At 38.3% G+C, this 16,689-nt stretch overlaps 2 protein-coding genes across 2 annotated transcripts in view; both read left to right on the top strand.

Moving 5' to 3' along the window:
* The first annotated feature begins 4,950 nt into the window (after positions 1-4,950).
* Positions 4,951-8,048, top strand: LOC149113173 (E3 ubiquitin-protein ligase TRIM45-like). The gene has a single exon (XM_089288000.1). The coding sequence runs from the start codon at positions 5,036-5,038 to the stop codon at positions 7,277-7,279; it is 2,244 nt and encodes a 747-aa protein (XP_089144126.1). The 5' UTR covers positions 4,951-5,035; the 3' UTR covers positions 7,280-8,048.
* A 4,985-nt stretch (positions 8,049-13,033) lies between these two features.
* The window catches only part of LOC110064844 (1-phosphatidylinositol 4,5-bisphosphate phosphodiesterase beta-4-like), a 36,755-nt gene continuing 33,099 nt past the window's right edge, over positions 13,034-16,689 (top strand). The window contains exons 1-3 of the mRNA XM_089287982.1: positions 13,034-13,346; positions 13,522-13,599; positions 13,789-13,848. Of these exons, the coding sequence (XP_089144108.1) occupies positions 13,266-13,346; positions 13,522-13,599; positions 13,789-13,848 (219 nt within the window). The 5' untranslated portion in view covers positions 13,034-13,265. The remainder of the gene's footprint in view (positions 13,347-13,521; positions 13,600-13,788; positions 13,849-16,689) is intronic.

Raw genomic sequence — 16,689 nt, 5'->3', positions numbered from 1 at the left:
TTAGTGTTACTTCATTTTGCGTTTGTGGTTTGTATCGACTTACAACTCAGTATGAAAGTCAATAGAAACCGAGAGTGAGCTGTTTAATCGTAAAAGCATAACCTACTGACCTGGGGAGGGCCGGAGCAGAAGACTCCCGAAATTTGCGTATCTGAATCATCCAACAAAAAGCCCCTACCTACTGACTGATCTATCATGCACACAAGAAAATAATTTTTATTGCAGAAACTACATAAAGGGGCACAGCTTAAGCCATTTTTAAAGACTGACCAGCTCCCACTGTCTCAGTCTGTATCGATCTTTACGAGACCCTTGTGTAGCCAATCACGTTGCGTGTTTACCTAACAGTGGATCAGGTAGGTAGGTAACGTCTGCATACAAGTCAAGTGGCCCATCAGGTCAGAGCTTAGCCCGGTTTTAGTAGCATGAAGCGACTAGGAGTATTTCTAATCCCCCCTCCTATTGGGATGCTAGTCCATCGCAGGGTTACCCCAGCATTAATTTCGCCGGTACCCATTTATACACCTGGGTGGAGAGAGGCACTTTCAGAGTAAAGTGTCTTGCCCAAGAACACAGACCCAGACCGCCCGATCCGGAAACGAGCGCACTAACCATCAGGCCACCGCGCCTCCCACAATATCGTCCATATAAACTGGATCAGAAGTTACGCTAATTATCCTTATTTTTACTTACATCAATAACTTGCTGTGTCTATTGTTTTTCTAAAAATAACATGTGAGGAAAACCGTTCTACCTTTCATTGAAGCGTGTAAATAGTTTCTATCTGCTTGTACTGGTGTAATTTTTATGTGAATTTTTTAATAATGAAAGTTCTTTCCATTTGGCGGGAAATTTTATTACGTCACCGAATATGCACGCAACCAAGTAGATCATAGTTGCTTGGCGCAACCCGTTCCCAGGCCCTTGTTATTTGGGCTCGTTGCCTGCTGGGTCTCGCCTTGCCTACAGGGCAATTTTGTCGATGTGACACGGTTTTTTTCCTTCTTGAGTAGATTGTTGGCATGAATCTATAACATCCAGCCACTACTAATGTGGTTTTCCGTTTTCAAATGTAATCTAGGAATTTAAGGTTTAATCTTGGGTAAAAAGCTTTCAAAGAAAAATATACTTATCTATTTGGCATTTGGGGGTTCCTTCGAAGAAATAGTTTCAGAAAACCGCTGTGATTTCCGTTTTAAGTGGTATCTTTTAGAGGTCAAACAAGCTTTAGCCACGCCCGGTTTAATTCACATTTTCGACGAACATCCCTCGACTTTTCTCATAGCATGCGATCAGCTAATACGAGGTCTGGAACCGAGAGATCTTAGTAAACCTTTTGGAGTTCTGGGAAAATTACAGATTGCCTCTTGGCAATTGCCACTTTAACTTTCTCGGTAAGCGAAAGAAATTCAAGAATTTCGGGATTTTCTCGATTTCTCATAAACTCCGACGCTTGACCACGAGGTGAATCCCACTAAAATACAGGAGGACAGGAAAAACATCGCCTTCTGAAAAGCTGGGTGTTAATGAGGTGAACAGTATCAGTCGTATGAGGTAAACTGAAAGGTAAAGTCTGCATACGAGCCAAGTGGTCCATCAGGTCGGAACTTATCCTGGTTTCTGTAGCATGAAGTGACCAGGAGTATTTCTACTCTCCCTTGGATTTGATCCTTGTCCTTTTCAGGGTTTCCCCCAGAGTGAAGTTCGCCGTTGTTGAAGACCTAAATGTAATAACTGACCTTAAATGTAATAAACTCCTAAATGTAATAACATTTGGCCTTAAATGTAATAAACTCCTAAATGTAATAACATTTGGCCTTAAATGTAATAACACCTAAGTGTGACAACATTTGGACTTAAATGAGATGGTTTATAATCACACCATCATTGACGTCATCAAAGGCGTCATTAATCAACTCACTGTTATTGCATAAACCACGTGATCTGTTGCACCATCTGTCATCTCATTAAAAGGGTTCTTTTATCGCAACGAGTAACATGTGTTTTCGGGTTTGTCACCTGACTGATGACGTCATTGCACTCAGTTATAGCGGAGCTCTGCAGCGGCCCGAATCTAAGGGCTACAGAGCGGAACTTGGCGGCCATACTCCAGAAATATGTCAACGTTAAGATTATCGTCAGCTTATATCCTATTTGATATTGGGCATCCATGTTATGGCCAATTGACAGTTGTCAAAAAGGTATTCGCTGACCAGTATCACATGACTATTTCACGGGCTTACGTATTCTTTTATTTTGACCGCTGATTAGGTAATTGTTCTCCACTGGATCGCGGGCTCAAGTCCTATTTTTAATCTGTCTATGGTCTCTAAGTTCAGATTTAAATTAAAAATAAAACGGGAAGCACTGCTTTTAGGCTTGGCTAAATCTATCAAGCATTGGAGTGATATTTTATGGTTTCATTTTCGAATGATGAGATATCCTGGGTCTCAACTGGACAAAGTTCTTATTGTAATTATATATGACTTTATTAATTTTAGTTTATTAATTTTGAACTCAAGGCTATCAAGGATATAAAATTTATAACAGCTAACATGCATCAACGGAGGTAATTTTTTAAACAAATTATGTATTGAAACAACATCAACATTTAAACATTAACAGTTCTGTCCATTTCTTTGCAGTGAATGGTTACTCTTTTGTCTCTTTTCCTCTTCAGCTTTGTCAAAAAGTCAGTATTTGTTACTTTTCTCTAGACACAACTAACACTAACAAAAAAAGTAAAAAGTTTGTAACGATACAACATCAGTGTTTAAACATTAACAGTTCTGTTGACTTCTTTTTATTGAAGTTTGTTTTTTTAGCCGGTTTTTTTGCTTCATCGAAAGGTCACCATGAGTTACTTTTTTTTCCAAAAAATTCTTTTGATGACACACCAATCGTATCCGTCTTTCCTAATCTCCAACCAGGCATTGGCCCATTTTGGATCGGAAATGATGCTTTTTAATTCCATGATCAGACCGCTTGAGGTACCATATAAAAGGCATTTAAACCATGAAACGACAACAGCTATTTCAAATGCACCTTGCGTCGCGTCCTGGTGACGTTGTCATCACGGCATCCGGTACCACTGTGATAGTTTTGTCTGGAATTGTTGTTTGGACTGATCAGGTTGTGATTCAAGAACGGACCGATAAATCGCTGGCGTCTTGAAAATATTTTCTGCGGAACTATATTGGTTAACAAGTAGATTTAGAAACAAAAACGTCACGCTATTACCAACCTATCGAAATTTGTTTGTATGAGAAGGAATTTAAAGGCTGGAATAAGGATTCCCGCTTACAGGGATTGTGTGTAGTGTCACGTGATTATTTTACTAAACAACGAGGTGGTTACGTCAATGATGACGTTTGTGTAACGTTGTTTCATTTAAGTCCAAATGTTGTCACACTTTGGAGTTTATTACATTTAAGGCCAAATGTTATTACATTTAGGAGTTTATTACATTTAAGGTCAGTTATTACATTTAGGTCTTCAACAGCCGTCACCCATTTGTACACCTGGGTGGAGTGAGGTACTGTGTGAGTAGAGTGTCTTGCCCAAGAACACAACGCAATGTCTCCCAGAAGGATAGCCGTATGAAGGTCTCCGTAAAATATATAAACAGAAGGTGGATGTGGTCGTGTGAAAAAAAGTGGGCAGATTGCTAATGGCATAAAATAATACATAAATTAATCAATGAATTAATTAATTTCAATAACTAAATAAATTAACTATTTACACGCAAGTAAAGTGATGAATAAATATATAAATCAGTAATAGACACACCGGCCGACGAATTATTTTAATTTCAAAATACTTTCATAGTGTATTAATGATGTGTACGCATAAGTTACAATTAATACGGAGGAAAAACAATTCTACAGCTCTGTCCAGTCTGTTTAATAAAAACTCGGCGTCTGGGTTGGTTACAACAAAGTATTCACGAAAATTCAAGATGGGCCTAATAGCACAACAAAAATGGTTGGATTTCATTGCATCTGATTTAACTTATTTGCGAGTCCAACGTTTCACATATGGTACCTCCGCCCTCCATCGGGCATAACTTTGATCTTAACTGTTGGTAGCCTGTGTTGCAGGCGATCATTTCCAAAAGCACGCAAAGTGAACGAAACTGCGAGCGAATGCGAAACAATAAGAGGAAGGGGATGGGGCAGAAAATGGAAAACGATTCCTTTCATCTCCATCCCCTCTTCTTTTTGCCCCATTTTTTTTTCTCACCCCTCCCCACATCTCCCTATTTATAGCTCACCCCAGGCAAGCTCGTTTGCTCGTGGAAAATGGAAAGAAAACGTCTGCTATTCAGGCTAACTGTAGGTTTCTGTCTGTGTGTGTTCTCTGCCTGCCTGGCATTTTTAACTCTCAGGTCATTTCGGGTAGCCAGCACCCGTAACATTTTTGTTTTGTATTTTTAATAATCTATAGCATAGTGATAAATTGTTTCTCACTCTGGGGTGAAATAAAAGTTTTTGCTTCCTTCCTATTTGTCTTTTCCGTCAGTAAGATGCCTCCTAATATACCCCGAGGGGGTCTCCTTTCATTGTATGTTGAAGCTCGACCTGGGGGTGGTACTTAGGTTCCCTTTTGCTGGCTATGTGCCTCTGTCCTCCTCTGCAAAACGAAATGTGACTATGGCCAATTAAAGTCCCATCTTAGTCACAATGTAAATTATGCCAGCCAACTTAAATTAGAATTAGTAAATTCATTATGTTTGTGAATCTATGTTCTGCATGGACACTTTGACGAGATCTTCCTAAAATAGCTTTCAGTGCATGGCTTTTGTAGACTAGTCTGTGAGCGAAACTGGGTGTAGCTTGGTTGCATTCCATGGAATCAGAAACCGAAGAACATCTATCAAAAACAAAGTTCCTGATTGGTTTGTACAATAAAAAAGATTATCAGAATAAACAGTTAGGATTCTTAGAAAAGCTAAAAAAAGAAAGTCACAAGACTTCATTGTTGGGAGTTGTATTCCACCACGAAGACCTTGCTTTACTCGTTTGTTTCAGACAACATGGATATCAAAACTTTGCTCCATAATCTCCGTGAAGAAGTGTCCTGCTCGGTGTGTTCCGATATATTTACCGATCCAAAACATCTGCCATGCTTACACAGTTACTGTCTACACTGCTTGAAACAATGGCATAGGACGAGCCATGGCTGCGACACCATCAGATGCCCGAAATGTCAAGCCGTTAACAGAATACCTGAAAGTGGCGATCTGAAAGATCTTCCAACCAGTTTTTATCTCAATGGCTTGATTGATGTGTTGGCAATCAAGGAATGCAAAAAGAGCCCAGTTAGATGTGGAAATTGTGACAAAAAAAGCCCCGAGACTTGTTACTGTTTCCAGTGTTGCATATTTTATTGTCAAGAGTGCGTAACTGGACACAACATCATGCGAAGCAATAAAGATCACCGTGTTCTGGCGCTCAAAGACTTTCAAGACAAGGACTATGAGGATGTGTTAAAGCGACCAGCTTTTTGCCATAAGCAAGGGCATACGAAAGAAGAACTGAAATTCTTTTGCAAGAACTGTGAAACGGCAGTTTGCCAAACTTGTGTCCTGTTGGAACACGGAGGTCATACTCTGAACTTAATCCAAGAAGAAGCAGAAAGACAGAAGATTCACATGAAATCCATAATTGAAACACAGAGGAACAATTCAAAAGCAAAGAAGAACATCATTCGTCAGCTTAATGAAGACTACGCTAAGCTCATACAACAAGGCGAAGACGTGAAGAGAGATGTTCAAAACACTGTTGACAATTTGATTGCCGTCATTGAAGCGAATGCACAAAATATTTTTTCAGCCGTGGAAAACCAAACAAGCAAATCGCTTGAAAGTCTGACAAAGCGTAAGAACAAGATCGAGGAACAAATAGCAGTCATAGAATCATCGCTAGAAAAGGCTGAGAAACTTTTAACGGCAAGTAACGCTGAAGTTGTACAAGTCAAGAAATCATTGGAGATCATCATCGAAGGAGTTGATCAAGCCGAGCCAACTGATGGTGACCCTGAAGGCCTTCTAGTACGTTTGACTTTCGTGGAAAATCAAAAGCTGTTAAACATTTTCAACACCGAAGAAATTGGTTCTTTGGAAATTCTTCACCAAACAAAAGCTAGTCAATGCATCGCTGAAGGCAAAGGACTCGAAGAAGGAACTCTTGGAAGTGAAGCACAATTTGTCCTGACGACAAGAAACGCTCAAGCAAGACAGTGTTACAACGAACATGACCGTGTAACGGTAGATATCAGGAATGAACAAGGACGAGAATGCTTGACGGAACTACGAATAAATGACAATAGGGATGGAAGCTACAAGGTTAGCTATTCTCCAAAAGAACAAGGCAGATACAAAGTGACTGTAAAAGTAAACGGAGGACATGTTCTCGGAAGTCCTTTTACTATTAAAGGACAGCTATTTCAGGTAAGACCTGTTTTATCTTTCGGAAAAAAAGGCTCCTCTGTCGGAATGTTTGACTGTCCCTGGGGGGTGGCAGTGAATGCCAGGGACGAGATAGCTGTAGCTGATCGTTTTAACCACAGAGTTCAAATCTTCAGCAGTGATGGAAATTACTTAAGATCCTTTGGTCGGCTAGGAAGCAAAAACGGGGAATTTGCATATCCAAGGGGAATAGCATTTCATAAAACTGGAAATATTTTCGTGGTTGACAGTCGTAATTCTAGGATCCAAATTTTCAGTGGGGAGGGTAAGTACGTAAGTTCGTTTGGCGGGGAAGGAAGCCTTGATAGACAGCTCTCTAGGCCTTGTGGTTTATCTGTAGACAGTGATGGAAATGTTATTGTTGCTGATGCAGGTAACAAACTTATTAAGATCTTTTCTTCTCAAGGCAAGTTTCTAATGAAGATAGGTGAGCAGGGCTCTTTTACTTATCCTATCCACTGCGTTCAGTGTGATAGATATCTCATAGCGTTAGACTCCAGTGAACATTGTATGAAAGTTTACGACAGGAATGGAAACTTTCAGTACAAGTTTGGAAAGCGTGGTGGAGGGGACGGGGAGTTTAATAACCCAAGTTGTTTGTCAGTGAACAAGTCAGGACACCTGATGATCTGTGATTCAGTTAATGATAGAATACAAGTTTTTGAACTAAATGGAAAGTTTGTTGGCAAGTTTGGAACAGAGGGCCGTAATTTAGGAGAGTTCGAATATCCAATGTCTGTAGCAGTTCTAAGTAATGGCCGAATTGTTGTGTGTGAATGTAATAACCATCGTATACAGGTGTTTCAGTGAGACGTTGCCCTCTCTGTTATGAAATAAGTGTCATTATTTGTTCTGTTATAGCATTGGGTTTATGAACACAAAATATTACTGTTGTTAAATTTACATTGAAAGTTAGGAGGGAAATTTTATACTTAGCTTGAAGCAAAAATGACATTTGTGCTTTATTTGTAAGTTGCGAAGATGAATGAAAATATTTGCAAATTCAAATTGAATTTGTGACAAGTGTTCATTATTCCAAAGTGTTTCCTTCAGACACAAGAACTTTATTTTCTCTTTAAAGGATAATATTAAATTTTGTTGCAGTTTTCACTAGGTGATAATTATTATGGGAATCAATCTTTGATAAGGATTGCGTTTGATTAGTCAGTATTCTCAGTATGCTTGCAGTATTCTCAGTATTATTCTTAGTCAGTATTCTCAGTATGCTTGCATTAAGAAAGTGGCAAAACTATGCATGGGAAAATTTTTTGATTTTAATTTTTATATACAAACGTATCTCTAGTGTATGTTAGCTCTAGTGTATTGTAACACTGGTGTATATTGGCTTATTTTTATATAATATTGTAGTTAGATTTTTTGACCGAAAAACCCAGATAGGGAGTTGTTGTAAACGTAAGATTGTACATATAGTAATATCGATACTACAGGTCTGTTTATATATTGCTGAAGTTTCAGCTAAGACTGGTGTGACATAGGATTGTATTGTAATATGGTGTATTTTAAGCATGAAAACATGTTATCTTCAATAAGAAATAAAACTAATTAGTTTGTGTAAAAATTAGTGTTACTTTACTTTGAGTTTGTGGTTTGTATCGACTGACAACTCAGTATCAAAGTCAATAGAAACCGAGAGTGAGCTGTTTAATTGTAAAAGCATAACCTACTGACCCAGGGAGGGCCGGAGCAGAAGACTCCCGAAATTTGCGTATCTGAATCATCCAACAAAAAGCCCCTGCCTACTGCCTGATCTATCACGCAGACAAAAAAATAACTTTTATTGCAGAAACTACATAAAGACGCGAAGCTGAAGCCATTTTAAAAGAATGAGCAGCTCCCAGTGCCATCTATATATTTACATTTATAAGGCCCTTGCGTAGCGAATCACGTTGCGTGTTTGCCTAGTAGTTGAACGGGTAGGTAGGTAGCGTCTGCAATAATGAAAGTTCTTTCCATTTGACGCGAAATTTTATTACGTCACCGAATATGCGAGCAACCAAGTAGATCATAGTCTCTTGGCGCAACCCGTTATTTGGGCTCATTGCCTGCTGGGTCTCACCTTGCTTACAGGGCAATTTTTTCGATGTGAGACGGTTTTTTTCCTTCTTAAGTAGATTGTTCGCATGAATCTATAACATCCAGCTACTACTAATGTGGTTTTCCGTTTTTAATATATAGGAATTTGATGTTTAATTTTGGCTAAAGTGCTTTCGAAGAAAACTATATTTATACATCTTGCATAATAAGCCGCTTAACTTTACTCCCCTTTCTTGCTCTTTCGTGCTTCGTATTCAACAACAAGAACAACAAAAACAACATCCTTTATTTATACGCGGTGGGTTTTAAAGCTTATATAGCTTATGGGGCCGATGTAAAAAATGTTAAAAGGATAATAAATTCGCAAGAGCTTTATTGTTCCACTGGGGTGGGGGATGGGGAAAGACTTCTTTCTCATTCAGACCCGTCGTGGGAGGGGGGGAGGGGGTGGGAAGAGAGGACGGTATTCTTCTTTGATCATAGCTAAGTTTCCAAACATAAAATTAAGATTTTGGGGATTGGTTAAGTTTATTTCTGTGTCGGCAGGAATAGCGCATCTCCTCGAAATTGTCATACAGCAATGAAAGTTAAATGTGGTGTAGGAAAACTCCGAAAATCTATGTAAAGCAGCAAATATTTTTCCTGTTCATAAATGTCTGAGCGAAATAACTTCCTTTCAAAAGAAAAGGTTTTTCTTTTCACCCGTTCCTACAGTTGTATAATGTATGCAGCAATAAAACATTTCAACAGTTGAAAACTAGGAAAAGAGCAAACAGGTGTCCAGAAATTTGTAATCAAGAACTCTAGAGTAAATCCACAGTCACTAACCGATGAGGAGCACCACATGTTTTAATTTGTAAACCTATATCAGTAGAATACTTGAGAGTCCGTGCACATTACGCCGGCGAAATTTGAAAACGCAGTTTTATTTCTACGGTTAGGCCTACCGTCCGTACTAATCGGTCACGAAAACGGAGCTTTTCGAAAACGCTCTTCGAACCGGAAGAATTAGCAAACGCCGGCTGTGCGTTTTCGTGTGGACGGAAAACATTTTGAAAAAGGAGCTTTTTTTCGAAAACGCTCTTCAAACCGAAGGAATTTGACGTCGCCATTTCGTTTTTGTGTGGACGGATCGACATTTAGAAAACGGAGCTTTTCGAAAGCAATGGCGATATTCAGGTAATTTCCCTAACCGCTTTTTCCGCAAACACAAATCCAAAATGACCGGTGATTGTTGTGTTTTTAATTTCCTCCGGCGTAATGTGGACGGAAAACATTTGTAGGTTTTCATAGTGAAACTTTCGTTTTCAAATTCCCTGGGTGTACTGTGGACGAGGCCTGAGATAATAAGTTTTAAACTCCAATTAAGATGGTGTATATGTTTTGGTAAGGAGATAAACAAAACGGAGACAAGTTAAAAACAAAACTTGAAAAATAACGGTAAAATACTGTTTACAATTGTTTCTGATTATTCAGTTTGTATAAACCCTTCTGAAACTGTTGAAAACTTTGAGAGCTAAAATCTTAAACTGAAATTAAATTTTACAAATTGACAATTTTGAACATCTAAGAAATTGTTGATGACTGGAATCATTAAAATTTTTTTTTTCCGTTTGTTCACTGCAGTCAACATGTTTCTTGTTTTCAAATTCAACATCATTTTCGCCCGTGCTTGGCCAATCACTGTCCGTAGCAGATGACAATTCAACAGTCTTACTATTAACTAGTTGGCTAGTCACAGCCTTAAATATTGTGTTTTTCCCACAAAATACTCGTTTACCGATATTTTAATCGCAACATCACGAATTTTAAAACGCCTTATCAAGTATCAATCACGGACTATCACCATGGGAACAAGACGATAAGAAAGCTAATATATAAGGGCTAGACCACTGGACTAATGATTGGCGGGAGGTGGGGGGGAGGGGGTGGAATTAGGGTCGAAATGCCCCTTAAAATATCGAGCCGGTGCTTCAGATTAGAAAATGATATCAAACTTAGCGGTTGCGAAGAAAATAGACTCTTGCCGGAATCCAAAAAAAGATCTGGAGGCCTGTAAAGGGGAAAAATATCGAGCAGCTTTAATTCATACAGTCCCCTCTCCATCAGTAATCTAATCACCTTATGGCTTTCCTTGTTATTTCAGTCTTAGTCGTCATGTTTGTTATCTTCTCGTGCTTAGCCAATCAAAAACCAAGCCACGTAGCCTTAACAGCTAAACCTTTAGCTTTCGCTATCCTTGGCGCTTTGAAACGTTTCCAGCGAACAACCTGCTCAGTGTCTGCCAGTCAGGTGTCAATACCTGGACGTCTGTCCGGCAGAAAATAGAGATGGGAAACTTCTCGTGCAAAGAGTTCCTTCCTTTAATTTCCTCCTTTACTTACCCTGGGAATCGCCATTTCCCGGCCGAGACGATACTGATATTATACTTATGTTATTCGACCTGTTCTCGAAGCGTACACAGCACCGAAAACAAAAATACCGCTGCTTGTATTTGCATTTGCAATTATTTTCTCAATTATGTCGCAGTCAACTTTTGCAAATAATTATATAATTGTATGCCAACTTCGTCATTGCACGCCATTTTGTTTATCTTCCAGCCCAAAGACTACTCCAAAATTTTGTCCAAACAGCACGTAGTGTTAAATTTTGAGGGCAGACCCTTTTGCTATGCCGGAATATAACTGCTTCTGTTGTTGATCTCGAAATTTGCCCTAAAACTTTGGTTTCGCAGAGTGCATGTTAGGAAAAGAAAAATATCGCATAAATTGAGTGATATCAATTCATATAGATTTGCTGATAAAGATTTTAACACGGCATACATTATTCAGTTATATTGTCTGTGTTTCGGGCTTTTGAAAGTCAGAATTGTTTCAGAGCCATCTGTTACTAAAGTAAAAACTGTTGTTATCTTGGCAGTTTCTGTTCCGTCCGGTGCGAAAGTCAGAAATCGCCTCGTGCTACCCCTACCCGAGGTTTATCCGGTTTGTGCGCTGATAAAGGGGTTTTCCCATTAGAGGCTAGCGCCTAACTTTCCCCCAGCATTTTGAAGCATTGACTTAACATTTCGCCAGTGATCATTTATATGTTCCGGGGGGGGGGGGGGAGTTCTGAGGGTATGCACTGTGAGAGCCAAGTGGTTTATCTCGATGACAGATCACAATAACCCGCAACTAACGATCAAACTCGGATCGCTCCTAATCCGGAATTATTGCAATGCTGGACTATGAAATCTTTTCAAATCTTAATTTTTCAAATGGGCACTTCCAGTCCTCCTTGATCGAAGCCCAGTTCAACTGTGAGTTCACAAAAGACTCAATGTATACACTTTTAGTTTCCAACCATGTGAACACAGCTGGAATTTCTATAGCTTTATTTTCAGACTGGGTTTGTCTGTAAGCTTGTTCATATTAATAAGAAAGAGTCGCTGGAAATGTAAATTACACTTAAAGAATATTAAGTTTTTTTATTGGAGTGATATATATAGTTACTTTCCAATGATGAGACTACAGCTGGAATTTCTATCGCTCAGTTTTCCGTCTTGGCCGTTTGTCTAAGCTTGTTTATATTTTATGACAAGGAGTTGCTGGAAATGCAAATTACAGTTATAGAATATTGAATTGTTCATTGAAGTTATTTCATTAGTCATTTTATTAGAGTCCTATTCGAGTTACAGATCACCTACATCGAAAATCTTTCCATCCTCGATGTAGGTTTTTGTGTACCAAATTGATCACCGATTCCGTCTGACTGATCTTTTTTTTTTCTCATCATTTACAATATCGGCGTAGTCATTTGTATTTATCAGTGTTTGAAATCCTATTAAATCTTGTGCCATACAGTCAAGAGAATTAGCTTCCTTTAAAAATATTCAAATTTGTTACTTGAAGTAAAATACCACTACGATATTACAAAAAATTGAATCTCCGAATTTTCTTCTTGGTACACACATTTTAAGTTTTTGGGCAAGTAAATTATTTCCAAAGAAAACACCTTGCTCCCTCGAATTAAAAAGACACAAAATTGGGGAAACTTGAACAAGATGTTATGACATTCCTTCTCTGGTGTTTATAATTTTCTGCTTTTTGCTTAGATGCAATTGATTTCCGCTTTAGATTATAGGTTCTGTAAATTCATATACCTTAAAAAGAAGGTGAGAAATTGTTTTTTGTTCCGAAAAAAAATCATAGTTGGTTTCCGTCCCTGGGTTTCCTCAAGTTTCCGTTGTGAACCGCTGCTGTGTTTTGCGAATATTCTTTCGAGTATTCTAAAACTATGCTCTTAAATGTACTCCCAGGAATTGTCTTGTGAGTTATGACAATTCTTTTATTTTTTTCTTTATTAACAACCAGAGTTCTTTTGTAAAACAACTGACTGTTTGGCTTGATCAAAGACATTCCTCGCGTAACGAAAAGGGCAGCTGTCTTCATAGGCGGCGAAAGGCTGTGAATTGATTGACAGGCTTACCACTCTTGTGATTGGTCGTTGAGACGGAAGGCGCAGATTCTTCTGTAACGCAAGAAAACAAGAGTGGTCTTGGTTCGTGTTTAGTTCGGTTAGCTGTGGTTCTTTCGTAACTCAGTTCTTGACATGACGATACAATAACAGGCTTATCAGAGGTTAGCGTAAAAGAGACAAGAGAGTATGATTTTACGTCGAAAAAGAGCACTTTAAAGCATCTTTGGGCTATGTGTTATGTCGTCTCAGCGATCTCTCAAATGCGGGTTTTCGCGTAAGTGGTATGGCGACTCCTCGGATCTCCTGGGACGTGTTCGTCCCTAGTTTGCTTCAAAGTGGGACGCTATTAACAAGATGGGAAGAGGTAAATAGATCGCTCAGCGTGTTTAACTCGTACACGATTCTGTGTGGTGAAAAAAGACAAAGAATCAGTTTATGTGGTGAAGCTTCACAAGTGCATTTCACACTAGGGATCTCGTACCTTTCACTAGCAATGGTGTTTATTAAAGTTCTGAAGTTTGAGCTCTTTCGTTTCCCAGGAGTCCAACGCGAGTCAAGGACTGTTTTTCAGTGTCGACAAATATGGATTCTTTTTGGCCTGGAGAGAAGACGACAAGGTTGGTCAAATAATTGTTTGTTCACTTGCTACAGCCGTTTTGAAAAATTCCGCGAGCCGGCTGTGCCGAGGAATGATGGCCTTTGGCGCGCGACATAATGTTTTGGGAAATCCTTACTTGTGTCAATGAAATATTTAAGATTCTTGCCCGATACTCTGGTTACCTCACCTTCTTTTCTTAACACAATAGGAAGCGAATTGTCTGGATCTATGCTATGTTAGCGAAGTTAGGCCAGGAGGTGTTCCGAAGGTAGGTATTTTTATCTAACTTCGTTCAAATATTGCTTTGTCGGCAAATTGGAATAGATCGTGGGTCGTGGCGGAGTGGAAAGTTTAGTGCAATTAAGATAATTGTTTTATTTTTTTCCTTCAAAGCCGTTGAGAAATTATTGTAATGCACACCGCTTCAGTCTTACCTGTAGTTGTGGTTGTGAGAGAGAAAGTGAGAAAGAGATATATAGCAAAACATGTGTACATAATTTTCATTTTGTGAAGCGTCCGGGTTCGTTTACCTATCATGCACGGTAGATGTGTTTGTATGTTTGCATCGTCTTTATCGTTTAGTCAGTTTGTGGTTTTCTTGCTTTAATATCGAGCTGTCAGAGCGGTTAGGTACCGATAGTATGGGTTACTTTCTCATGATGGCGTGTGGAACAGAAGTTTTGAGATTGAACTCACACCAGTCAACGACTTTAGTTCTCTCGGATAAATCTCGTTCTGGAAATGAATTCATTTTATTCTTTTGTTATTGAAAATTTCTCTAACCGCGATTGTAGCTTTTTGACAGAGATAGTCCCGTGTTAAATGAAAACTTTCGTGTTTGGTATCGTAGGAATTCAACGTGAAGAGCAACAGAGCTCGCGACACCTTTGTTTACATTTCAGAATTCGGAAACCCTCGAATAATTACTGTGCATTCGTACAGGTTTAAGCTGTTTTTGTGCTACGTTTTACTCGAACCTGCGGAAAATGCAAGAGGGGAATATTCTGTGTTGTTTACAAAACATTTATGGCTGCGAACAAGTGAAGTTTTGATTTTTCACGTTCGCAATATCAAGTTTATATTCTATTGCCAGAAAGTAAAATACTTCGAAAGGCTGTCCTGAATCCTGTTACTAATATGGCTTCTGTAACCAAACGATTTATATTTCGCCTGGATTAACTTTAAGTACTGGATTGAAAAAACAAAATTAGAAAATGAATCTCGAAAAATAATGCAAAAGGTGATATGCCCGGTTTTTCATGTTGTGTTTATGATTCTGTTTGTCGTGAGCCAGAAATTAATGATTTAAATTGTTGAGTAACTGCAGGTTGTACATGTGGCGAAATCTCTCTCGCGTAGGTACATATCAAATAATAAAAAATACCTTCTTATTCGCCGTCGATTGTCACATGCGGCATTTAAATATCAAGATTTTGATGTTTTCGTGAATACCTGTCAAGTTTTGTATGCGATTTGTGTTTGAACTGAACATTTTGAGCCACTTTCCGAAAGCTTTAAATATAAACAAAAGAGAATTTTAATATCAACTCAGGAAGGTTTTCACGAAAAAAAAAATCATGAATTGATTGAGGGCCATCTAGGTCGCCCATTTTCGATGGATAATTAATTTTCAAGGGCTTTATTTTCGTTCATAAAATTAACGATCGGCGATAAAAATGTAAAATTTTACTTAACTCGCTTTCCAATTGCTGTGCTGTTTACCATCTGAGTAAATTCATTACGTGAACATTGAGCTAGTTATACCAAGAAATATGATAAGGAAAATCAATTGTAATTGACAGGTGAGTGCATTTAGAAACTCTTGACTTTTCACATGAATTTCAAGTATTCCCACTAATTTGCAAATTGTTGCTTTGGTATAACTTTCCCAGGAAGCTACCTTGTTTACTGAATAGCAAATTAAGCAACACATATGTTGAGAAAGGTTTTTAAGCAAAGTTTTACTAGACTTTGAACTGGTAGATTAGGCAATGAATTAAAAAAAAATAATTTATTTTCGTTTTTATCGTTTACCCCCTAAACTGCTGTTTATGCCTCTTTGGATGATCAAAAGATCATTCTTGGATAGTCATGTTAAAAACAAATGTTTATGCAAGATGTAGCCAGCCTTTTACTTGACTGTACAAATTGTTATATTGGCTTTAGATTTGTTCGTATGTTATAACCATATTTTCGAAAATCAAACATAAGGAAAAAGAAAAAAAAAAAAATTAAATTTGTACGCAAATAGTACTGAATTAAAATTATCTTTTATCTTGTATATGGTATTAACCACACATTAGATAATATAAAATTGATTGTGACCATGAAACTTGTTTAACTACAGGCAGCCCAAATGCACAATACAAATTGAAGTAATTAATAATTTATTTGAACGTTGCGAGTAGGGTGTGGCTCTTTGAAGTAAGCGATGTTGTGTTACAATGCTGACTGATGTGAATTTGAGTGCTCTATAAGACATTGTATGGAGTTCGAAATAATGATAAATTCAAATGCATATAAAGGATAGATTTGTCCTACTTTCAATAAAATGAAGAAAGTGTACTCACCTAGTTTGTTATCTGGAGCCCATTTGATCAATCTTGCTGTTTTTAGCAGATTTTGCCATTTGAGTTTTAACCTAAACCTCTGAAAACCTCATTGTCAATGGCTTACATAAGTACCATGGGAGAAGTGGAGTGGTTTCTTGTTTGGTGGGATTCTGGATTAAGTAAGACCCATTACTCTCACAACGCTTCTCTCCAAAGGCCAGGTATTTAAGTGAGTGACATGTAAGGCAGGGGTAGTCTGACAAAGTGCTAAATGTATTACCTGTTTTCTTATAATAACTTCTTTGTAATCCGATATATGATTTTTCTTTACTGAATTTTCGGTGGCCTCTGTGCACCTTCATCAGAGTTGCAAAAGTTCATTATTGCTTGCCCTACAATCCTGCCCTTGCTGTCATTTTATTGATTTTTAAATCAATGGCAAGTAAGCGTGAGGGAGCGGTTTCCTCTCATTGATAGTGGCATTGTTTAAAGTTATTACCTGTCATTGACTAGCATGTCAGCCAAGGCAGGTAGCACAAAGAAAGTCATAACTGATA

This window comes from Orbicella faveolata, unplaced genomic scaffold (genome assembly GCF_042242905.1).
Source record: "Orbicella faveolata isolate gen_17 unplaced genomic scaffold, um_ofav_v1 contig_15, whole genome shotgun sequence".
Classification (NCBI taxonomy): domain Eukaryota; kingdom Metazoa; phylum Cnidaria; class Anthozoa; order Scleractinia; family Merulinidae; genus Orbicella; species Orbicella faveolata.
Note: the sequence above shows the minus strand (reverse complement) of the source record. Positions and strands in the feature narration are given on the sequence as shown.

Excerpts from the sequence above, each read along its gene's own strand:
- LOC149113173 (XM_089288000.1), top strand. The coding sequence starts at position 5,036 with ATGGATATCAAAACTTTGCTCCATAATCTCCGTGAAGAAGTGTCCTGC.